The sequence below is a fragment of the Corvus cornix genome, chromosome 3 (genome assembly GCF_000738735.6).
Source record: "Corvus cornix cornix isolate S_Up_H32 chromosome 3, ASM73873v5, whole genome shotgun sequence".
In the NCBI taxonomy this organism is placed as follows: Eukaryota; Metazoa; Chordata; class Aves; order Passeriformes; family Corvidae; genus Corvus; species Corvus cornix.
This window is the reverse complement of record NC_047056.1, coordinates 56946747-56972462: the sequence shown is the minus strand read 5'-3', so window position 1 is coordinate 56972462 and position 25716 is coordinate 56946747. Positions and strand designations below refer to the sequence as shown.

Genomic DNA, 25716 nt, shown 5'->3' with positions numbered 1-25716 from the left:
TGCTAAACAGCCCAGCCGGGTTCCTGCTTTCCCAAAGGAGGCAACTAAGGACTTGGGAAGTTTAGCATTTCTATTTTGTACAACAACCAAGAACAGCCAGGTTTTAGCTGCCAGTTTTCAGACAATCTTGGGCCCACTCTGCATATATTCTTCTGCAGAATGCATTGAGAAGCAGGGCTGAGAGGACCTGAAGGAAAGCCGGACTGTTGGCATCAAAATTTCTAAGTCATTGTTTTCAGTCTAGCTTTTTTTTTTTTCTTCCCAGATTCAAGCACCTAAATTCCATCACTCACCACTAACTGCCAAGCAAAACAGGTAAACCACATTATGTCCCTCCTTTACAGGCTGGCCAAGCTATGCAGAATAACGTATTATCATTCTTCATTATTTCTTGAGTGCAAGTGAAATGGAGTGTGTAGCAGAGGTGACAGGTACCAGTCTGGGAGATGACTGATCCTGACAATTACCAATCTAGATATTAGTGTCTTTCTCTCTAACCCATACTGTCTTTTAATATTTTTGTTTATCTTGTTTTATGAACTAATACAGACACTTTAACTCATTTTCTCCCTTTGCATTTTACCAAAGGGTTAATACTTCTGTGTAAGCAGAGTGGGATTCAAGGGCAAAACAACAATCGATATTACTAGAGGCTGTGGGATGTTAATTGTCCAGCCCTGCTTCCTGGTTTGTTTTGCTGTTGGCTTTTTTTTCAAATCTTTGCCTTTATTGATTCCCTACCTCCCTACTAATCCTATCCAGAAAAAAGGATGGCTGTCACATCTTTCTAAATAAAAGTGACAGCTCAGATGGTAGTGCTCAGGTGAACAATCATAGGCTATTTGTACCAGGAATTGCTGATGTTATTGAGTGCAAGTGCAAGTAAACAGAGGTTACCCACTTCTTTAGTTGCTACCTGTCCTCCACACAAAGTGCCATGACAGCACAGTCTGTGCATCCTAATGTGTCTGAAGAGCAGGCACCAGAGATGCTCAGAGGTGTTGTACCTGACACTTGAGAGCTCTCTGAATTTCTGACTGCTTTCTGAGACACCACAGTGGGCACCCAGGCTGCCTGCCTTTGCACACTGGAGCCCTTCCATAGAGACCTCCTGCTCTAAAGGACCTAGCGTCCTTTCCCACCGCTGCTGCTGCAAGAGCAGCTGGGAGAGCCAGAGCTGAACATCCTGGATCCCATGTAAACTGCCAAGACAGGCAATTATAAGGAGCCTGAAGAGCATGTTTCTGCCTTCTGAGGACACTGGTTGGGGAGCCATCAGCAACTGGGGGAAGGAGAGACTGCTCCTACAGACAGCTGGTATAGAGGGGTCCTAATGAGCCTTCTTGTCTGGGAGCAGCTACAGAGGTGTATCATGTGGTCCTACACTAAGTGGGTAAGGTGAGAGTTTGGAGGAATTCCACCACAGAGATATGGCCTCCACTGGCAGATTCAGGGCATTGTGGTCTTTAGCCACTACTGGCGTAGGGAAGAAATGAGGCTATGGTCACACCCATGCTTGGATCTCTGCTCTGAGACAGGAAGAAATTGTCACTGTGTACATTTTGTAGGAACTAATGAGTGCACATGCAGAAATTTATTTTTTCTCTCTATTTTTTCTCTCTCTTGTGTAGCACTTACTTTGTACCTGAGTGTATCTTGGCCAGTGTAACTTAAGAGTATCAAACATCCTCCCCTTGAAGTGCAAATCTTCCAAAGTTTCATTATCAGAGTCCCAAGCTATAAACAGATAATATTATAAGCAAAGGAGACCAGAGCAAACACTTCAATTTAACAAATATTTGCTTTGTGCCATTATTTTATCTGACTCGTATTATTAGAGTTACTGTTTTGACCACAGGTAATACAGCAGCAGGTTGAGCAATGACCCACTATTCTCTTCACAAGGAAGAACAAAGGACAAAGCAGCCCTTGGCAACAAACATTTGTATGAGCCAGACTCTGATGAGCTTTGTAATAAAGGCAAAACAAAGTAAAAAAGTAGGGGTTTGGAGCATCAAAAGGATGACTGCAAGAATAAAAAGTCAGCGGTGCTGAGAATGATAGATTGACACAAACAGTGCCTTTGGAGTATGGAACATCAATATCACAAACAGATGAAAAGCAATTATAAATTAAAACAAAATCATAATATAACTGGGAAGACAAGAAGGTTATCAGTCAGAAGGAGGGGCATTAATTAGGGTGTGCAAAGTAGAAAATCTCGTAGAGACAGAGCCCATTAACAGTTCACAGCTCCAAGCTAAATTCGAACAGGAGACTCAAAAATGGAACTTATACACTGTCTGACACACATGGGGTACTGCTGTGATGAAAGTAAAACTTAGTTCTGCAGTGGTTTATGAACTATGGCCCTGAACTGCTTTGGCTTACTGATGAGGAGGATGGCAGCACTGATCCAGACAAGGCAATGCACAACCATGACCCCAGTACCCACACCACAGGAGTGAGACCTCCTCCGAGCTGAATGGGATGTCAAGGCTCCTCACTGAGGAAACAGTTTTCTTACACAAAAATAACATAAAATAACTCAGGATGGTGTGTTCAGACTCCTCAGATGCCGTCACCAGGCACAAGACAGACTATCTGGTTGATGGAAGTTTCCAATAATCATGCAAAAGAGAAGCCCTGCAACTGTGAATCTCACTGGTGAGCCTGGAGTGAAGTCTCACAGCTCACCAACAAGATGCCATAAAGAGCTTTTAAAAGGCAGGGTTAGCCAGTAGACAAAGACTGTCTGGCCTTGCAAAAATAATGGAGTCTATCATTACACACCTAGGAGATTCCCTGGCAACTCTTGAGTATTTTGTTAGCAAGCCAAGGAATACAAGCATGAAATGACTCCTATGATTCTGAGAACATGTAAAAGCAAATGTGCATTTCAATAAGGAAATAAAATCATCAACTGGTGTGTACTTTGCAGTTTTAAACAATTCTGGGTTGCTGAAAATGTCCAGCTATGAGTCTTCCACTCAGCTCTTAATTTCTTCATGAACATATCATCAAGTGAGGTAGAAACCACCAGAACTGCACTCATGTGAATCCCTGGAAGACAAATGCCTCAGGAAAATAACGACTGCTGAAGAGAATGAAATTTCATGACACATATTAGTTTATTTCAGAGTCCAGCAACTATTATTTCCAAAGTTGTTCTGAAAAAAGCATGGAAAAACTTAAGAGAAATTGCTATGAAACAATGGAAAGCCATGGAGAGGTCCTTCCTTCAAGCAGCCTCTGGGGAAGGAAAACCTGTGGAGAGCAGCATTACAAAAGGGGTCTTGGTTTTGGCCAGTGTAGTATTTGACAGCATAGGAAAGTGGGTATTCAGACTATCACTGGAGATAACAAATCTAAAGTTAATTTCCTAAATAGCAAGCTTGCCTCGAGAAGAACCTTTTAGCCACAGAAATGAGTCAATGCTGACATTTGTGGCCAGCACCGATGGGAAGTATCAATTGTTTAGGAAGAGACATGTGCTGTCATACAGGGTTACTAAAGCTGAAAAGGCAATTAATGCTCAGGGCCTTGAATCCCTAAGGGTCACTGCCTAAGCCTCCTGAAAAATTAGTCCATATGTTCTGTATTATTTTCTTTGACTGGAAAACAGGTCAGGACTGTATGATATATACATGGGAAGTGGATACAGCTTCATGTTGCTTGCATTCACAAGAGAGACCCACATCAACTCTTTGGGAAAGAAACATAAGGAAGTGCAGTTATGCAAGTGTTCCTCTGCCTTTGGTGTTTCCTATTTCATATTGTCTGTTCTTTACTTACCCTGATACAATGCTCTTGTGAGAGAGATCTAGACATGATCACACTGAAAGAGCACAATATTTCAAAGGTGTAGTATTTTATCTCCCTGTTGGCTTTATTGACCAACCATTAGCTTTAGCTGAAATGCTGCATTGTGATTTTGATTCAGCTGTTGAAAGAACCTTGCCTATGAAGCCGAATCTCTTATGCCCTGAATTCATTCCTTATGGTAGGTCTAAAACTAAGGCTGAAGTTTTGGGAAGGATTGGTCCTCCCTCTGCCACTTTAACTCTTGTCTTTGTTATGGGTGTAACCATCAATGGTTCTGTTGTGGTATGGAGAAGTACTAGTGAGGAAACTACTCTCTCCAAGAAATGCTCTCATATGCCTCCAGCCACTCAGGAGTACAGATTGTGCCCACACTGGGCTGCATTGCTCATTCCCAGGATGTTAGCAGATCTAAACGTTTTTGCTCAACTTTGACTTTTAAACAACTAGTTCTTTCTTTCAAATGAAGCAAAATCATTGCAGAAAAGATTCTTGGCAGCAGTTCTTGCTCTGGCTTCCTGAGGAATGCGCTCGTTTTAAAAACTGAATGAAAAACCAATGGCACATAAAACTGCCTCATGACAATGCTGGCAGTTGTACCAGTTTCTCATCCACCCACATTTACCAAGCACTATGCGTTATGTTAGAATTGTAACTTTGAAATGATAACCTCTGAGGACATGCTTTTTAATCACCAGTATCTCATTTTCTACTTTCAGAGTGTTGCGGAAATGTTATTTGAATAGCGGGTACCAGATTTTAAATGTCTGCAGTGATTACAATATCCTGTCAATGACAGTATCCTTCAGCTGAGACCTTCTGGATTCTCACACTCAAAGAAAATATTTTAGCCATCTGTTCACCTGTTATTTGCTACAGCAGAGAAGAAAAAGCTCAGTATTTTCTAGTCAGCTTAGGTCCACTGTGGAACACCTCAGTGTTCTTTTGGCTCCAGAAAACATCCTATTGTGGTGAAAGTTTGGGTATTCCTACTTTATATCTCATGGAATATATCCCAAGTATGATGCTTAATATGACTTTAAAAAGCCTCTTAAGCAATATTGACCTTCTTTTGCATTAATCAATTTTTTTTTCTCAGCAACTGTAAACATCAACCAGCCCATAAAGATGAAAATGTTCCTTCTCTGAACAGGAAAGTTTCAAGTTTTGTGGCTGAGAACGTCAGCACCAGACTACCAACATGACATGCAGAGCCGAAGACCCAAATTATAGGCCACTCCAAATGCAAAAGTTTAAAAAACAGCCACTCCCCTCTTTCAAAAACTCTTTTGTATTCTTTTTGGTTTCTCTAAGAACAAGTTGTTGATGATGGTATTTTCCTACTGCATTTACACAAGCCTAGAGTTATAAAAGCCAGGCAGGCAGCACTACCCAGCTGGAAGCTGATATTCACTTGGGTAATGGCTGCCCTGTCAATAGGGCAGACTTCTTACATAAACACAGATTTCTGGGATATGCCTTTTTCTCAAGTTCTGCCTGCAGCCCAAGCTTCAAGTGGGATCTACACTGGTACTAGTTGCAGTTGCTCAGTATCTCTGAAAATCATGTGGTCCCTACATGCTGATAAGGAGCTTAACTCCATATGCTTTGCTTTGAAAAAATAGTTCTTTTTTTAGATGAAAATCTAAAAGCTATCATAGCATTTCAGACCAGTAATAAGATTTTATCAGATTATGATCCCTTTAGTGGCACAATCTGTGTTTTACCTAAATAGCCTGATGAGGCTCAAATACCTCATGCTAGCCTCTTTCTCAGTGGTGTCACATGCCCAGAGCAGAAGAAGCTGAAATGTCACTGCTACCACATGGCCATCCCAAACAGCAGCAAGGACCTGACTGAAGCAGATATACCCAGGTAGATGTGGCTAGCAATCCATGCCTCCTTGCCCTCTGCTCCTTGCTGACTTAAGACATTCATTCCCAGGGCAGTGGGGTGTATAGGGGATGGTTCCCACAGCCATACCCAAGCTTGAGACACCAAGCACTTACAGTCCCAGGTCTGCACATGCAAGAGGTTGACTTCTGCCCCTTGTCACCTCTTTGTTAATGGGGATGGTCTGGGGTCCCTAACCACTGCCTGTGTTACGTTGGCCGCTTACTGGGAGTCATAGGCACATTTTGGTGTGTAGGATGGACCATCAGGGATTTTACTCAGTATCTCCTGAGAGACATGAAGCTGTTGAAAGCACTGATGCTAACCTGAGTATTTTAGAAAGTCATCTCCACATAGCCGGCTAATCGTTACAGTGATGCTGATAGCTTGTGTATTTGCTGTTTGGGTTCACTATCCTGAAATCATTCACACACTCCCACGCCCACACACACCACGAAGAGAAGAAAACGATCGCATTCAGCGTGTTATTGCTGCAGATACGCAATGTATATAAACGTAGTGTGTATGACGGGGCAGTCGTGCATTTTTTTATAGGGGGAAAAAAAAAGATCCATAAACCACCCAGCGAGCGTACGCTCCCGGGGAGCGCCCTGCCGTGGGCACAGCCGCCCCGCCTCCGCCGAGGAGCAGCCGCCCGCACCTCGCCGGCCCCGGGGAGGCCCGGAGGCTCCGCCGCCGGCACCGCGGCTCTCTCGGGGTGCTCCACACTCCGCTACAAGCTGCTGGCACTGGGCACGCTATGCCGAGCCCAGCCGCTCCTCTCCGACCGTGCCGCGCTATGCCGAGCAGAACCGAGCCGCACCGCCCCTCTCCTGTCCCCGCCCCAGCCGGTCCGGGCCCACCCCCCGGCGGCGGGGCCGCTGCGCCGCCGAGCCATGCGAGGCTTTAAGCGGCAGGTGCGGGGGAGTGGAGCACACGCGCAAGCGGCGGCTGCTGCGGCCCGGCGGTAGCGGCGGCGGGCGCCTTTCGGCTCGGCGGGAGCCGCGGCGGAGCGGAGCATGTCGGTGGCGACCGGGGCAGCGAGGCGGCGGCGGCAGCAGCGGGCGGAGGCGGCGGGAACCGCGTTTTCTTCCAGAGCCCCCGCGGCGGCGGCGGGAGCGGCGGCTCCTCCGGCAGCTCCTCCCGGGAGGACTCGGTGTCGGCAGCGGCGGCCGTGGTGCAGGTCCAGCAGCGGCGCCACCAGCAGGGGAAAGTGACGGTGAAATACGATCGGAAGGAGCTGCGGAAGCGGCTGGTGCTGGAGGAGTGGATCGTGGAGCAGCTGGGGCAGCTCTACGGCTGCGAGGTGCGGGGCCGGGGTCGCGGGGTCCCCGGCGCGGTTGCCGTCGCCGCAGTCCCCTCGCCCGCCGCTGCCTCCCTCGCCCCCGGCATCCTCCTCCTGCCCCGAGTTGCCTTTCGGCGGTGGGCAGAGGAGCGCTGTCACCGCCACCTCCAAATGACATTCCCGGTCCGCCGCCCCCACCCTGCCGCTGCCCCGCGCCTCAGTGGTGTCCCGGCGCAGGGAATGGTGAAAGGTGCCCCCTGTCCCATAGAAAGGGGGTCCCCCGTACCCTCCCGAGGTGAATGGTAGGGGACCGCCCTTTGGGGACGGGCGGTGGCTGCCGCACGGCCGGGCACGGAAGGGTCCCTCTCCTTCGGGGGGGCCCCGGCGGCTGTGGCAGGTCGGGGGTGCCAGGAGGTTCACCCGCGGCGGTGTTGGCCGGGAGCCGCTGTCCCCGCAGCCTTCCAGGACAGGGCGGACCGGGGCTCGGAGGTGCCTTCCACGGGCTGGGCGGGCGTCGGTCTCCGTTAGATGCGAGCTAGCCCAGCGCCGGGGAGCCCGGCAGAGCGGTGTGCTGGGCGCAGGGCGAGCAGGAGGAGGGAGCGGACCTGCGCGGGGGCTGTGCGGAGGCGGCTGTTGTAGAGGAAAGACTCCGGTGCGGGTACGGTCTCCTCTGGATCGTGGTTTTGCGTTACCCCGACCTACAGGAGCGGGGTAGATACTGGCCAGGAAATCTCAGTGAGCAATTCGGAGATCATGAGGACGAGAATCGAAAACGCTGGGGGTTTTATGTACCTGATTTGTGGGTATGAAACCTGTTTTGCTGTTACTCTGGGCAAGATCGAGTGTTGCCAGAATGAATTCTCTTTTGTAGAGGACAGATGAGCAGGAGGATGTTTCAAGATTGTTCAAAGGAATGGCAACTATTGCCTTCCTTGTGGAGATAATGATGTTGTAAGTAAAGGAAGTACCAGTACTTTGTTTTGTCAAAGCTTCATTAAAAATGTAGACCTTGTAATCCCCAGTGGATCGTATCTCCCTTCACCTCGGGTATTTACTCTTATAAAGGATCAAAACGTTAAGGCTAAACAGAGGTTCGCACATACATTTCCCATCAGTAGTCTACTTCACTTTTGTTAGAGACTTCTGAAGTGAGATTTGTTGAAGCCACATGTGAATTTTGCAGTTAGCATGTCCAGGAGCCAACATCTCACACCAGGGCTCCTGAGCATGCTGGAGCTAGGAAGACAAGAGCTTGACAGTCCTTGAGGTGTGGATGTCTTGAGTGGATGTGAAAATGTAAATTACCTGGATGGAATATCTAGCACACACATAATACAAATGTTTAAAGAAACTCCTTTAATCTCAAAAGTAGTTTATTGGCAAATTTGTTAGAATGCCACATAAAAAATGTGCACATGGTAAGTTAAACCTCCTTAACTGTTCACATCCATGAGCTGTGGGAATGAAAGATATAAATGGAAACTCTAGTTAAAAATAATAAAAATGAGCAGTTCTTAGTCTTTGTGTTGGTGTGACATGCGTCTCCAGTCTCATGACTTGTTTGGCCACATAGCCTGTAGGCTGTGAGGATTTTTCTCAGGTCGGAAGTGTTTACAGTTGTTTGCATGAACTGATGATTCTGTGTCCGTGCAAGCTGATAATGTAGTTAGTGGCTGGCCTGCTGGATCTGTCCTCTGGTTTGACTCTTGCCATTCAAAAACACCAGGCCTGTTTGGGCTGTGTACTTTTGACATAGAGGTGTACTTGTTCTGTTCATAAGAAAGGATATGGTACATAGGACCAAAGCAAAGCCCAGTGGAATTGTTGCTGCTCTTCGCAGTATTCAAATCACAGGCTTGTTGGAGGAAAATCTTTCATTCTTTTCCTTATTATAGTTGTTGCTTCCAACTGAAGTAGAAGGAGGTCTCCATTAAGGTGGAGACGATATATTGCTGCATAAAACTTTTTTGATGATTTGGTTTCTGAGGTGACTTTTAGGGGGAAAAACGGTTTAACATAACAGAACAAAATGTTTTCAGATTTGAAGGCCAAGGGCAAAATGTTTAAGTCATCTTCTGTTCTTCTTTGCTGTTATGCATGAACTCTATCCAGAGTCAGCACAGATGATGGAAGTGAAAAGGTCAAGCAATTAATACACTATCAGAATAAAGTTGAAGATGTATGATGAGTGTAGTGATTAAAGACAATAGCAATTTAATGCAAGATGCTTTGCTTGAATCTGCTTGAATTACTTCTAGGCTTAGAGATGTAGCTCTCAGGCTGAAATTTAATCACCTATGCAGACAGTTAATAACCCTGTCTGAGGGGAGGTTGGGAGGGGGTGGGGAATTGCTCACTTTAACTTCTGTGGAAGATACAGTAACTTCCCAATGCAATGACATTTAAGTTCTGGAATGATCTAAAATCTTCCAGGTTGTCAGAAATAGCCATTGAATTGTTAATCCTGGAAGAGCTAACCAATGTCAGTGTTTCATTGCTATTCTGATTCAGAGCTCTATTTCAAAGGAGCAGTGCACTTCATTTCTGGGAAGAGCAGAAATAAGTAGAGGGTACTTGCAGTGTGGTGCACTGAAAGTCTGTAAAAAGGCTTGCATGTTTCTTTGTGGGACTTAAATGTAGTGCCTGCTCACTGTTTTCCATTTAAATAATGTTTGCTATTATGCTGAGATTCATCAGTAAGTGGATACTTGCAGAAAGACTCCCTTTATTCAAAACTAAACATGTATTCATAGTCTCTCAAGTACTTGCAAGTTAAGTCAGCTATAAGCCTGTCTTGGCATGGTGACAAAGTTTAGGAGATGAGGTTGGGAAATAACGAGACAGGTTTGTTTGTGTTCTTTTTCTAGTGGATCTTGTCTTTACTGTACATTTTTAGTTTTAAAAATTGGATGCCAAGCAATATGATGGTTTTGGGAGTGTGGCTTAGAAGGAGCTGTTTGAGGCTATTTTTAATGCGGACCTCAGTTGTATGATAGAGAGATTAGCTTTAGAAAGGTTACTTCCACATGATGCAGACTTTAGGGATAAAGGACCCTTTACCTGAATGGTATAAGTTACCAACATAGAAAACTTTAGCAGAACCAGAGAGACTTGAGCAGGATTTGTTTGGCACCAGAACCTGTCAGGTTAACGTACTCAGGTCAGGTGTGTCAGGTGAGTGTCAGTCTGGCTGTTTGCTTCTGGGACTGCTTCATTTAAAAAAAAAAAGTTTTATAACCTGTTTGTTCTGGTTTCTGTGAATGATGAAACTGAGGTTACAGTTGCAGGTTAGTATAGTGAAAATACAATGCCTTAATTGCAGGACTTGAACTGGCTTCTGTGTTGACCTTTACTAGGTATCTTGGTGTTGATACAAAAATGCTGCTAGCAAGGATTTTCTTGCTATTTTCTAAGTCCGTGAGAGACTTTTCTCTCTCACAGAAGAGGCAGCAGAGCTATGTAAACAACCAAACACCTGCAGCCTTGAAAAGTCTTGTTTATAATACAGTAGAAAAATATTTTGACAATGGATGTTTTAGGATTTTGGCCAATCACCTCAAAGGGTGGCTGATCCTTGTCCAATTAGACTATGAAGAAAAAAGTCTATAAAAGAGTTTGTAAAATAATTAAATAAATCAATCTTGCTGCACAATTCCTGCCTGCTGGATCTTCTCTCCTCCTCCCTACAGCTGCGGGACATGGTAATATACCCTAAGGTTGCAGTAATATCTTGTTTCTAAAAATAGTTTCTCCACAGATGCTTTGTGTTTTAGGCTAAGTCCATTATTGGTTAAGAACTGCAAAATAATGCTGCACAGAACACCTTACATCATCATTATTCATTCCCTAATGGTTTGCAACTCGTAGTTCAGCATGAAAGTGGTGACAGACCAGTTTTCCAGATGTATAATTTGTGTTGTGTGCACCTGCCAAACTTGTATATGAAAAAAGAGACCACTGGATTTGTCCCCAGAAACCATTCAGCTTTACAGGTGAATTTCTGTGCTCTGGGGTCCTGTCTATCTAGAATTATAGCATTTGCTATAAATGGCACACAGATTTTTGCACAATAATGAAGAAAGATTTTGCTTGTGCTATGGGTTTGTTGCTGAATATTTTTTAATGTAGAGATTTGCGTGTGCAAATCAAATGAGCCCCTAGACTTTGCACTCTGAAAGCTGAATATAAGACTTGCCTTCTGAGTTACTGCTGAGCTTAGCTAAGTAATCAACTATTTTATTAGAGTTTGTCTACTGACGTATGGAAGTCAGTGCTTGGCAGAGGATATGATGTTGTTCTGGAAGTACCAGGATGTTATGTCCAAGCTTATTATTTTTCCATTCCAGGAATGGAAATACCCTGAGATTGTGTTTAAAATTTCACTGTACAATAAAATAAATTTGGAAGAGCTGCCCATAAAGGCTCTTCAGGCATTTCATTTCAGAGTACAAATCTATGCCAGACTGAGAATTGTTATGTGTAAGATTTTCTTACACATAACTTCTGGTACAGATACTGCAATGGCAAGAGTGGCATGAAGCTCTGAAACGGGTAATGGATTGGCAGTGCAGTATGGGGGGGGAGGGGAACAATTTAACTCAGTCCTGCATGGATCGAGAGCTCCCTTCTTCTGGTTGCTGAGTGACTGCAATTCTGGAGAACACCCTCTTTGTTGGTCTTCCTGAAGCTGCTGGGATATGCTAACATTTCAGTCCACACATTCTGTCTTTTCCAAAACAGCCTGGTCAGCATGCTGCTAAGGCTGCCTTGTGGTGATGTGGACCTGATGGTGTCATCAGGTACTACTTACGCCTCAGGCTCTAGTGATATAATGTTTGAAATTCATTATTCATTTCTCAGAAAGGCATTTGGTAAGAAAATCGACTCAATAAAACACTACAGAAACAAACTTTTGCCTATAGTCTCACTCTTTGAATAGACTTCTAACTTGGACTAAGATCTCAGAAATGGTAATTGCATGTAGATTCCTTTCTAAATGGATCAAAAGTGGAAAGAGGCTGAGAAGGATCTGAGAACTAGAGAGAGTGTCAGTCTTTTAAAAAGATGCAAGTCAGTAGGAAGCGTAATAAATTACTTCTTTCTTTGGAAGATTATTACAGTCTAGATGCATTGGAGTAAAGTACTTTGGGGTCCACCAAATTGCCTAGAAATTTATTTGGATTATTTCTTTTGGACAGCTATTACAGATATCTGCATGTTGTACAACACGAACTTTGGTGTGCTCTCTTGAGGGCAGCGATGTTGCTCAACGTACTTTTGTCTATTGAAGAGTTGCTGTGATCAGAGACCTGTGAAGGACACAGGCCACACAGGTGTAGCAAAGGCTTATTCTATCATGCAGCAACCACAGAAAGGTATCTGAATCCCAAGAGCAGAAAATGGGAAGCCTAAAAGATGCATGTTGTTTTAAAACAAACCTTGTAAAATGCATGCAGTTCTTTTCAGAGGAGTGGGCTTAAGGACCTGTGAGGGTACCAAGCACCTGATGGTGATAAAGTCAGAGCCTTTTGTTTCTAAATGCACTTCTTAAAATCTCAGATTAAGTTCTAAAGATCCTACTCTAGTAGGAAATGTACCACTGTTCAGCTACTGAACTTTCCTTCTTTTTGCATGCAAACTGTGTACAGTGTGCAAAGGAATTCAAGAAGAGAGAAGTTCATCATGGTCAAGTGCAAGATTCTGCACATGGGTTGAGGCAGTCCCAACCACAGATACAAGCAAGGCAGAGAATGGATTGAGAGCAACCCTGAGCAGGAGGCTTGGGGGTGTTGGTTGACAAGAACCTCAACATGATCTGGCAATGTGCACTTGCAGCCCTGAAAGCCACTGCATCCTGGGCCACATTAAAAGCAGTGTGGCCAGCAGGTCAAGGGAGGCAGTTCTTCCACATTTACTTCACTCTTGTGAGACCCTACCTGGAACTCTGGGGCCCCAGTATAAGAAGGACATGGACCTTTTGGAGTCCATGGAAGACTCCAGAGGGCTACAAAGATGATCAGAGAGCTGGAGCATCTCTCCTGTGAAGGCTGAGAGTTAGAATTGTTCAGCCTGGAGAAGAAAAGGCTTCAGGGGATCGTAGAGGGGGCCTACAAGAGAGCTGGAGAGGGGTATGTAGTGAAAAGGCATGGGGAAATGACCTTAAACTGGCAGGTTTAGATGAGGTATTAGGAAGAAATTCTTCACTGTGGGGGTGGTGAGGCACTAGAACAGGTTGCCCAGAGAAGTTGTGGACTTCCTATCCCTTGGAGTGTTCAAGTTGAAGTTGGATGTGGCTGGCCCAGTGGAAGATGTCCCTGCCCCCATGGCAGGGGGATTGGAACTAGATGAGCTTTAAGATTCCTTGCAACCCAAACCATTCTATGATTCAAAGAAAATTATTTTTCTAGTATTTGATCTTTGTTTAGTCTAGATGTCATTTCTGCACTGGTCATGGTTCATTGTTTTATCTGATTCAGCAGAAATATTCTTGACTTACAATTTAAAGCTTCAAAACACAGATTATCTTCCAGCAGCTATTCCATAGCAATTTTTTTTTGTCCTTTCCCTTTCTGTTCAAGATTCAACTGGTCTCTTTGCTGAAGCAGTAGGTGTGGTTGTTTCATAAAAAGGTGGATAAATAACTGATTGCTTACATCACTTGAGATTTTATAATTGTACTTCTTATTAACAGTAGCTTACAATCTTCGTGGCTACAAAGACTCTTGTGCCTTTAGGGAAATTGTTTTATATAGAGCCGGTACTTGATTATCCAAGGTAAGACAAGAGAGGAGGAGGGGGTGGGAGAACATGGATACAATGGAAAAACTGTGGATAAAAAAATAAATGGTAAATTCTGCTACAAATCATGCAGTGAATGTACAGCTGAAGGGGAAAAGTGGGAACTGGTCATTAATCTACCCCTTTTTACCACTGAGGTTTATCACACAAATTCATTATATTGCTTTTGGACTTGAGTGTAGCTTGGATGTGTCTGTACTTGTAGCGCAATTAAACTACAACATGAATGATCCATCCACAGATAGCTGAGAGCAGGTTATGTTGTGCTTTGTTGAAGGTGCTGGGCTGACTTGAGCACTGTTGGTCCCTTGTAACCAACCCTGTGTTATGACAGAGTGGGATCTCTTTCCTTATTCCCAGAGCTTTGCATTAGCTGATCCAACCTGTGCTGTGGAAGCAAATGCCTGAAATAAAGATAACCCTGTTTAAATGAGGAAAATATCTGTTTCATGGAACACTTGACTTTTCTTATAAAGCATGGGGAATTTTTCTAAATAGGTCTTGTATCTAAATAAAAAGATGTGAAATTAAGTCCTACTTCAACTAGAACAAGTAGTGTGACAGTTTACTCTCATGACAACCCTAAACTAATTCTCTTTTGATTCATGCCTTGCAAAGGCTGGCTGAACTCCTGGTTGCATTCTCACAAATCTCCCTGTAGAACAGGTTATCAGCCACTTTAAAACACTGTTACGGGACTAAAACCCTATGTGTTTTGTAGACCATATTAGTGTACATAATGTGTACATACTTTACATAATATTCTGACAGTGCAGGAGATACCAATGGGGGGGAAAAAAGAAGATATCCCATCTCTAACCTGATTCAATCTGAGTTACGGTCGCCTTGTCTCTTGTCACTACAGGTGATAAAGCAGCAGCAGCAATAGCAATCCATTCTTCCAGCCTTGTGTCTTGCCTGCAGTATTTCTAATGCCAAGTTCTCATTTTTCCCTGCCTTACATCTAACTCCAGAAACTTCTATTTGACAGCACAAATTGAGTAGGTTAGAGGTGGCCATCCATCTTTGTCACTGCAACTTTTGGCTGCCTGTTGTAAAACATTAACAGTGTCTTTTGCTGTTCTCCCATGTGACACATGGAATTATGGAAGTCAACATTTCTAGAACTTATTAATGCTGGAGAAGGGGTATAAAAATCTTAATGGTATGCAGTCCATACAGCAGCAGTGTGACTGTATTTCAAAGGATAGAATAAATTCAGCCTGTTAAAGATCTTCTTGGAACAAGGAATTGTTTGGGCAGAGGTAAACACTGAAACAAATCAAATCTTCTTTGAAGTGATAAGTATTTAATTCTGAGGATCACATTTCATTAGCAGAACTGTTACCTCCCCTCCTCGTTCCACCACTCCCTCCCACTCTGGAAGCATGATATCTATTCTAGGAACCAGTTCAGCATGGCATCTTAAACTATTTTCAGGGAACACACAGATCGCAGCCCCAGAAGGCATCTTATATATTTTCAATCCATGTGATATTTATCAGTAGCGTAGATCTAGTGGATCTAAATATAGAGAAAAATCAGAACATGTTACTATAGGTCTTTAATAGTTAGAATGCTTGTAGATAGTTAATTCAATGTAATACTGCTCAGCCTGTAAAGCAAAGGTAGTATAGAAGATAGCGTTAATTAAGAGGCCTAATGGTAAGTAAGTGAATGGCTAGTGTGGGCAATGGTGCTAGTCTAGAGGTGACACTTCCAGTGGTGACTCAAGAGTTCACCATTCTAAATATGCTGCCAACAAGAGGATCACACACTTCAGTCCTCTGTGTTGGACTTCATAAGTGCAAATGATGGCACAATCAGTGCCTAATGAAAATCCTATTACCAGACTGTCTTAATAGGATTACTTTCCAGAACACAGAACTGGGAAGGCTCTCCTAGGTCACATGGTCTGCCTTCTTATATGCAGATAAACTCTTTGCATTTGATATAATTTTTTAATGGAGTAACTCAGTTATATGATGTTTCTTTCCACATTATTTCATGTATTTAAATATGACTTTTAAACCCTTTAGGCACTAGGATCTTTCCCATCCCTTCTATAAAATATAGAAAGACATAAACAAAAGACCAGTGCTTGCTTGGAATGAGCTTGCTTGGACTTTCACTCTGGGGTGAAGTTTAAACAGATTGTAAATGTGCTTTACTGCCTGTTCTTACTCTGGGCATCATCAGACTCAAGTGATGACCACAGCTGAGGGGCAGAAGTATTAAGATAGTGACTCTGCTATAGGTCACTTAATACCTTATAACAAAATGTGTCCTTTGAGTAGATGTCTGTAGACTCTGGGAGAAATATGCTTACTAATATTTCATGGAATTAATTTAACACTCCTTGGAAAATATATGTTAGCAGCTGAAAATCCTAAGTTATTTTAGCACTTGAATGATAACTTTTTTTAAAGTAGATATCTAAATTAACTCTAGCATGGCACAAGTGATTAGTTTTCCTTTAGGTGACTGGTATATAACATTTTGACACACTTACTTTAAACACAAAGAATGCCCTGAGCCTTTACTGTTGGTTTCTTTACATTTTAAAAGATAGTACCTGAAGCACATAGTGCATTTTTTTTTTTTCAGAAAAGAAGTCCAGATGTTCTGGAGTAAATTATTGTGTCTTTTTGTTATGCTGGTAGTAATCATGCCATTTTAGGCTTATAGTCAAATTTTGTATTCTTGTTTTAGGTGTGTTGAGGTAAAACTTCTTAGTCTTCTTTCTTAAAACATCAACAAAACTCCCTAGAATTTGGATTATGTTGATATTGAAAACTGAATCCTTTCTGAGTGCAGAAACTAGTGAGGAGAGGAGTGCTGGTGGTAACTAGCTCACTGGCAGCCAGAAACATTCCAGCTCTTACTTCAGCTGTTGCTGCAGTACTGCCTAGTCTGCTTAGCTAAAGATTTAATCAACTTGCTTATAGCTATCCAACTACTTTTTGTTTATGAAACCCAAACTCTTAGGCAGAAGATGTGCTTTAGTGTCTTGAAGAAATTGTGATAACCAGAGAATTCATTTATATGAGGAAGCAAGGTATCAATCTTTCACTTTATAATCTGGAGACTTCTTGTCTCAGGCTGGGGGCAACAGAGGTCTCCAGGACTAGTTCTGTAAAAATCAACACCTAAACAACATTTCTGCCTTTTTTTTTCCCCAGTATGTCTCCAAACACTTTTTCATCTTCATTTTTTTTTAAAGCTCTTACCAGATTTCACCTTAAAATATGTAATGACTACATTTGGTATTAGAATTGTTAGCTCTTACTCTTGGTTAGTAGTTTGCAGTACATTTAATGTAGCAAGTGGAAGGAGGCAGGACTTTTTGCTAAAATATTTTTCTGGGAATCTGACTGTGAGAAGAAGCACTGGAATCAAACAGGGGTCCTATACAGTCTTTAGCTCCCTTCTCTTTTTGTCATCCTTGGTGGGATAGTCACAGCAGGTTATCCCACCTCCTGGATCTGGAGTTGTTTGTGAATTCATTTTAAAGATCCCTCAGGCACTTTTCCATGTTTTGCAGTTTGGGGACTTGCCTGTGTAGCCAAGTGGTGTCTCTGGGGCCCTAGGGAAGAGGAGTGTCTGCTTTAAAGCATGTTAGAACTCCTGCTGATATTTCTTGACACCAGTGGACCAGAGCCAAAATGCGTTGACTGCCAGTCCCTGGCCTGCCTGCTGCTCCAAATGAGTATCTGGGGGGAGGGAGAGTCGTCTCTGTGTAGAGCACACTGCTATGCTCAGGCACCACTTGAAGGAATGACTTGTTACAAACCATGAGAAACTCTCTGTATCTCTTGCATACTAAATTTCTTCAAAAAGATTATGTTGCTTCTGGATTCTGCAGGATGCGAGCGCACTTGTTTTGATACCACTAAATAAACCATTTCCCCCCATGCCCCAGAATACAGACTTCTTGTCTGCCATGTTAACTCTTGAAGGAGCTAATGCTTCTGGCTAAAGAAGTATTAATGAATGAAAACTATCTTCTGTTCCAACCAATAACACTTTAATTGGCTGGTAAGACAAAAATGTGGTGAGAAGACTATGAGTGTGTCAGATGCTTGATGTACCCATACTGTATGACTTTTATCGCAGAAGTCAATTTACGCACAGCCTCTCAGTGTAAAGAAAATCAATACTGGAGACTAACAGATTGTTTTTACAGGGCTGCTGAAACTGAGATGAGGAGAGCCATTTAGAGGCCTCATTATATCACGTGCTCTTTCCTTGTGTTCTTTCAAACAATCTGATGGAGTAATTAATCCTTGAAGTGCCCCAAGAGACAAACCTACTTAATTGCACTGCTGTTTAGCCTAAATTCCCAGACTGCAAAGAACCTGGTGTTGATCCTGTTTGATCAAAATTTTTTCATGGAGTATATTCCTTAGGTCTTTTTCATCTTCTCTCTTAGAAAAAAGCAATCAATCTGTCAAGTTTGACCTAGTGTGGCATGGTCCTAGTCGTTATTGCATTCTCCCTGTAGGCAGAATTATGTACAAATTGCAGGGAAGCAGTCAGCTGGACCTGTATTGCTTGGAGATGGAGAGTGACCTGCTCTTGTGAATTAGGCAGAAGTTGGTAAGTCCTGTGACTACTATGTGGAAAGTCATTCCACTTGCATAATCATCAAAGTAGCAACATTTAAGCATGGTGGCTTAAGCTCTGTGCCTTTCAAGGGTGACTGTGTAACAGTGATTTGCTGTACAACATGTATTTGCTAATACCAAACTATTTCTGCTTCATGTGAAAGTGGATGATGACAAAAAACATGATGTGTCCTTCCTATCTGCTTTGGAGTGCTTTGTTTAACAGAAGGGACATCCAGGCATAGACTTAGCATGTCCTATTTTTATATTGAGAACACAAGGGATTTGTTTTGGAGACAGCACTTGATTTTCAACAAATATCTTGTTGTTGAAATGGAATCCATGTTATGAGTATGGTTAGGAAGTGCTGAATGCTTCTCTTCCTCTGCTCGGTATAGTCTGTGATCAATGCCTCTTCTTCATTTAGCAATTTCACACTCTAGTGATTCCTTTAGACTTCTGTAGAGATGCACAAATTAGACAACAATTCCTTAACCAGCATGCTCTGGATATATTTGGATAAGTTGAAGTTGTTTTGACAGTTCAGTTATGAAAACAGTGAAACAGTGGTGTTAGTACTGAAGAAGATTAAATGAAGTCTGTAACTGGGTATCAGTTTCTTCTCTATGCTTACTAGTGACACTGCAGCTGAAGAGTGCAAGGTTCTTTGTCTGCATAATGAGAAGAGATTTAAATTTTTTAAAAAATAATGTTATGGAAAAATGGAATGCCTGGTATTTTGGTATACCAAAATCTTTTTCCTGTAATCACATCATCTTGCCAATGGATTTTTTTCTGTGTTGTGCTAAAGATGATAGAGCTGCACCCATGGTAGCAGGAGATTGATTATTGAAGTTATGGGCACAATGAGGTGCAGGGTTCTCAAAATTAGAATCTTGCAGCATTTGCCCTTGTATTTTGTATGACGCTTGTTTTTCATCATTTAGAAGCAATGGCATGAATCCCAGAGAACTGCTCTACCTTGTGTCTTGCCTACACCCCCACCTGCTGGCTATATCCCCGCTTTCACTGTCCCTGGCTCTAGGGTAATTTATCCTCTTAGGATGCATTACCAGAAGGACACGTCTCCTGCCTTGAGAACTGCTTCGAAATGTAAGTGCTTGACAAGTTGGAGTGGTTGGTAACTCTTTTGGAAACCCTTGTCCTAGCAAGTCATAGCTGTCCTAGCTGTCATAAAAACCGTGCCTTTGCCTAGTGGAGAGAAAATGCACCTCTCCTCTAGAGCTTGCTTCTGCCTGTCTCTGCAATAGCCAGTAGAAGGATATCCACTGCCTCTGAACCAATGGGAAGTGCTGGGTTATCAGGGCCAGGTGGGAAGAGATTGGAGAAGAAAGTGGAAAGTTGTGTGGACCTGGAGAGGTAGAACTAAGGTAGACATGGCAGTATGCATGTAGAAAGTGTATGGTAGGCTGCCTGCCTTGTCTCCATGTTTTTACAGGTGATTTCTTTCACTAGTGTGTACTTCAGATCCACGTGTGTGGGTGTATGTCTCCTTGCCCAAATTCTGCTGGCTTGGTTGTGCCAACTGGATAAATAAAAGTAATTTTTCTTCTGCCTTGCTTTATTCCTGTGCCCTCCAGTCCCTGATCAAAGTTGTCCCCTCTGTCTTTCTCTACTAAAGACTCAAAGAAATATTCACAGTAGTGAAAGAAAGAACTTCAGAAGTCAGGGGTTGTAGGGACAAATGAGATTGATAGTAGTTTGCTATAAGTTTGTTTCTCTTGCTCTAGATGTTGCTCTTTGGACAAGTAGGAGCTGGAATTTTGTGGTTTAGGAAGACTTGTTTGAATAATGTTTAAAGCAACGCCAGTATTGGAGAGTCCACTGGAGGTGGATTAGAGGGAGAAGTAATATGATCGTTATCAACAACTGGTATTTTTGCAATTAGTGAGGATGTCTGTACATTTAACTCTGAAGACACATGATGTACTGAAATGCTTCTAAAGCATTTGTCCATTGTTTTTTGTAACTTGTACATCAGATCTGGGCAAGTGTCTTCAGATACACTTGTACTGTCACCCTTTCACTCCAAGCCTATCGCCAGTAGGTGAAATGGTCTTTGTAGATGGTTTTTCCTTGGACTTTTCTGGGATAATAGGTGTTCAGTAAGATAAGTTATTCATGGCCATAAGGACGTTCTTATGGAACAGGAACTACAGGTCCAAATGTCTGAGGTACAGGCTACAGCAAAAATTAAATAATAGATGGGTTTGAATTTATGTTCTGCACTCTGTGCCTCTTAAAGGCATGTTATGGGGCAAATTTTTAATAGAGGTGATTTTCCACTCACCAAGCTCAGCTAAACACTTAATTTTAGTACTCCACCTCTGGTACAGATGGTTGGTGTTAGAAAATTGCAGTCTTCCACCATTACTGTTGAAGTGAACTGCTCACCCTGTCACATTATGGCATCTGCTTTTATTACAGAATATCACTATTTTCTCATCCTTTTGACTTTTAAAAAAAATTTTACAAAAAAGCAAAACCTGAATTATCCATGCAATTATTTCCATAGCACTGAACGGGAGAATTAGGGATGTACTTCGGAAGCACTGTAACAGACTGGCTGGCAATGCCTTGAAAAAGCATATTTCTTCCCTTTTCATTTTCACAGCTGCAGTGTTAAGCATAAAAGCAGTGAAGTTAGAGTATGTCTGACTCTGTCCTCCCACAGTGGCTTGTTTTTCATGTTGTATGATTGTTACTTTTAGGAGTCATCCATGTTTATGCAGGTTTTGTTTTTGTTTTTGATTTTCAAATGGTCAGCTAGCAAATCAACATGACAAAAGTTGCATGAAAGGTTAGCCTGGGAATTTCTTGTCCCAGAAGACAAAATACATTGACATATATAGACAAGGCAAATGCAGGGAAGCCATCTGTGCGTTAGCAAAGACTGACTTGCAGGGTAGCTGTGCACAGAGCAGTTGGCTTTCAGCTCTGCTGCTGTAGATGAGGAGACTTTGCTTGCTGTAGGCTAAGGAGAAGGGGAAGAGTAATAGCAAGTGGAGGTTGTGTGTTACTGGAGAGGCATTAATATATGCAAAGATATTCTTGTTTGGCATTACTCTGACACTGTGTTGGAGATACTGCAGGAAATGAGACACGGAGTGGAAGCTGGAAGAAAAGGAGTGTGACTTCTTGTCTCCTCTCTTCTGATATACAAATTCTCCTCTCTCAAATCTTCTAATGCTCAGTGTAGAGCAGCAGTGATGCTGGAACTGACTTCTGATAAAAATGTGGCTGCAGAGTAGTAGTACTGCTGGTGAGGTTCTTTGGCAGTGAGGGAACAAAAACCTGGGCACCCTTGAGAAAGGAGGATGGTTGTGGAATCAAATAATTGTTTAGGTTGGAAAAGATCTTTAAGATCATTAAGTCCTAAAATTAACCTAGCACTGGCAAGTCTGCCACTAAACCATGTCCCTAAGTGCCACATCTACATGTCTTTTAAATACCTCCAGGTATAGCGACTCAACCAATTCCCTGGGCACCCTGTTTCAATGAATGACAATCCTTTTCATGGAGAATTTTTTTCTGATATCCAATCTAAACCTTCTCTGGCATAACTTGAGGCTGTTTGCTCTTGCCCAGTCAGTTGTTACTTGGGAAAAGAGACCAATACTTCCTTTCAGGTACTTGTAAGGAGCAATAAGGTCTCCCTGAACCTCCTTTTCTCCAGGCTAAACAAGCCCAGTTCTCTTAGCTGCTCCTTTTAAGATTTGTGCTCTCGACCCTTCATCAGCTCTGCTGCCCTTCTCTGGACATGCTCTAGCACCTCAATGTCTTGTAGTGAGAGGCCCAAAACTGAACATAGGATTTGAAGTGTGGCATCTCCAGAGCTCAGTCCAAGGGCATGGTCTCTTCCCTTGTACCACTGGCCATAATGTTTCTGCTACAGGCCAAGATGCCACTGGCCTTCTTGGCCATCTGGGCACAGCTGGCTTGTGTTCAGCTGCTGTTGACCAGTACCTCCAGGTCATTTTTTAATGGGCAGCTTTCCAGCCACTCTTCCACAAGCCTGGAGCACTGCATGGGACTGTTGTGACCCAAGTGCAGGGCACAGTACTTGGCCCTATTGAACCTCAGCCCAGCAATGCAGCCTGCCCAGATCCCTCCACATAGCCTTCCTACCTCCGGCAGATCAACAGTCCTTCCCAGCTTAGTGTCATCTGTGACCTGACTGAAGGTCCACTCAATCCCCTCATCCAGATCCTCAGTAAAGATATTAAACAGGACTGGTCCCAATACCGGGCCCTGAGGGACAGTACTTGTGACTGGCCAATGGTCAACAGCAGTGGTAGCCCTATGTCTGGCTCCCTGGTGCTGGGCAGGAGATGTTCCTTGCATGAGCTCGGCTGGGGATACCTCTGCCAAAAATGACTGCAAAAATGGTATTTGGTGGAAGATCTGCTTATTTGCTGGAAGACCTGCTCTTCATTGTTGGTTTATGCAGTGGTCTGGCAGCGCTGTGCGGGGCTCACTGCAGTGTGCAGCCCTGGGCCTTGCTGCAGGTCACCCAGCATGCTCGTGCCACACCTGTTCCGTGGGAGCTGCCCGGGCAGGGAATGGCAGCCAGGGCCCGTTCCACCCCCAGCCAGGAGCAGGCAGCCAGGGGCACTAGGGCAGCCCCAGCCCTGGGCGTTTCCCTGTGGCTGAGCCACGGGCAGGCTGGGATGTGGGTACAGCTCAACAAGGCCTGTGGCTGGGCAGGGCTGTGGGGAGCTGGCCCTGCTGGGACGCGGCTGGGGCAGGGGCTCATGGCCCCAGGAGCTGACACGAGCAGCCATGTGGATGGCCCTGTGGCCCGGGCACTCAAGTGAGTTTGGCTTCTTGCTCTGGCTTGCCTGTGAGCGGAGCCTGCTTTACGATACATTCTTATACAAGCCTTTGGGCCTGTGTGTTTCTTAAGGCTGTTGGGGGCAAACGAGGGAAGTTTGTCCTTGAAGGCAGAGCTCCAGGTCTGGATCATAGACTGTAATGCAGGGCTGTGGGTTATGTTAACATGTGTGTCATGTTAACATGTGTGTCATGACTGGGAATTTGAAGATGTCGGTGCAGACCCAGCTTTGTTATCATAACCAAAGTGGTCATATGGACCTTGATGAGAAGGTGTGTGTTGCACCATTGATTTAGTTTTTATGTAAAGACTTGTTTTTTGAAGTGCCTTTGTTCAGCCATGAAATCCATTTAAATGTCAACTTCTGAAACCATGTTTCTTATTTTAATTTCTTCACATCACAACAGTTTGATATGTTGAAAGATTTTGCTTGCTACAGAGTCTTTGTTGCTGAGGCTGATATAGCTGTAAAAGGCAGAGCAGGAGACAGGAAGGGAGAAGAGAGGCAGGCTAAGCCCAGAGTCTGTCAATGCTGTTTGGGGGCCCTGCAGTCCTGTTGGGGACTGGGGGCTGGCTGGAGGTGTTAAAAGGAGAAGAGAGGGTAAGGGCATGAGTACTCTATCTGATCCACTATTCCTCCAGAAGCTGGGCATGCAATCTCCTCCCATCACTGTGTCATGCAAGTGCAGTGGTAGGTAACACAGGATTAAAGGAAGTACAGGAGCTGATGACTTTTCTGGTTGTATCTTCATAACATACATGACCTGCAAAGATATCTGCAAAGATTCCTGTAGGTAGGACAAAAAGGATTAAACTCGCTGGATAATAGTTTCTTTGCAGCAATGTAAGCTGCTCTTGACTGCGGCTGTGATAATGGTACCTTAAAGAAAACTATCAGCAAGCTAATGGCATCTTTGAAAACAAAAACTTACCCTGCTTCATCCTATTCATATCCAAAGAGATGAACATTTCCAATCCTAATGATGCATTTAACTGCCAGGATTAAATACATCTCAAGAAAAATTATATGCAATTAAAAAGGAAGAAGCCTGTTAATGTAACACTGAAGCTGTGCGATTGAGGACAGTCAAGCAGCGGGAAGACAGATCTTTAAAACTGAGATTAGTTTTCATTTGACTCTTAGAGAATTTTATTCTTCCTGTTTCCCAGAAACATATTTACATTGCTTTAATTCTGAAGCACACTCTGTAGTGCTCAAAGGTTAATGAACAAAGCTTCAGCACTAAGGGCTAGCTAAGTATTTCCTCCATGTTAGAGGTGGAAACAATCTCTTTATGACTTGCCTGATGTCACACACATACTTGATGGTAAGATCCTACTGTAAGGTTGTTGGAATGATTCATCTGTTTAAGCTGTATTTAATTGTAGGACCACCTCCATTTACTATTTGTAATTCCTGTTTCCTAAGTGTGGAGTTCTTCACTCTCTTCAGAAATGAACTTCCTTGTGAATTGCAAACTTCTGCAAGGTAGCCATCTTGTAGTGTACAAATGAATTTGTTGTTCAGCTGGCATGTTTCTTCTGTGTGCAAGACAGCCTTGCATGTAAAACACAGCCAGATGCAGAGCGGGTGCACTGACCTGGGCTCCTGGACCCAGTGCACTCGTAAGCAGCATGGATCACTGTGTACTTAGGCACTTCAGTCCCATATGCCTGTTGCTAGGACTGCCAGTGTCTTATTCCCATGGGGTTTTTTTCTGCATTAAACTGAGCTGCTTTTTATTTCCCAGGGAATTGTGGGAACTTGTCTGTTCTTGGGGCATGTTTTGAGGGGGAAGGGAAGAAGATACTGTGGGAAAGCATCAAATAACTGTATTTGCTTTAGGGCTGAAATCAAAGGGCTGTAATCATCAAAAGGTGGAAGAGAACCAGCCCACAAGAAAACATCAGTGGGGGTTTTGCCTGTAGCTCCAAATAGGCCAGGGTGGCTGGGAGTGGAGCACTGAATGCAAGGTAGATGGACTACTTAATGTGAGTGAGTTGGGAGTTCGTTTGGCACAATGCATGAGTAAAGGCCAGAGCTGAGTTGCTATAAAACAAAATGTTACAAGAAGGCCAGAGTAGTTTCCTATGAATAAAAAAGGAGACAGGTACCGTTGCCTTGGCTTCTGGGGCAGCATGAAGATGCTTTGATGTAAAACTTTGGCCCAGTGCTCAGAACAACTCTTCTTACCTAAGCCAGATAGAATGTATAGATAACATAAGCCACCAAGCTGCTCTTACCAAGAGATTGGTAATTTTTAACTGCAGCTTGTTTCTCTGTACATTTGGAATCTAGTAGATTAGGAGCTCAACCAGCTATTATTTCTCCTTTGGCTCTATCTGAAGTATTTCAAGGCTTCACATGAATATTCCCTATTTGAGTGCATACATGGATTTTCAGTTATAACAAGTATTTTTTTTCTTTGTTTATACTTTGTTAAGAAAAACAATAT

At 43.4% G+C, this 25716-nt stretch overlaps 1 protein-coding gene across 1 annotated transcript in view; it reads left to right on the top strand.

Moving 5' to 3' along the window:
* Positions 1-6734: 6734 nt before the first annotated feature.
* PPP1R14C (protein phosphatase 1 regulatory inhibitor subunit 14C) overlaps positions 6735-25716 on the top strand; it is a 50886-nt gene continuing 31904 nt past the window's right edge. Inside the window, 2 exon segments of the mRNA XM_039569481.1 lie at positions 6735-6750; positions 6753-7021. Of these exon segments, the coding sequence (XP_039425415.1) occupies positions 6735-6750; positions 6753-7021 (285 nt within the window).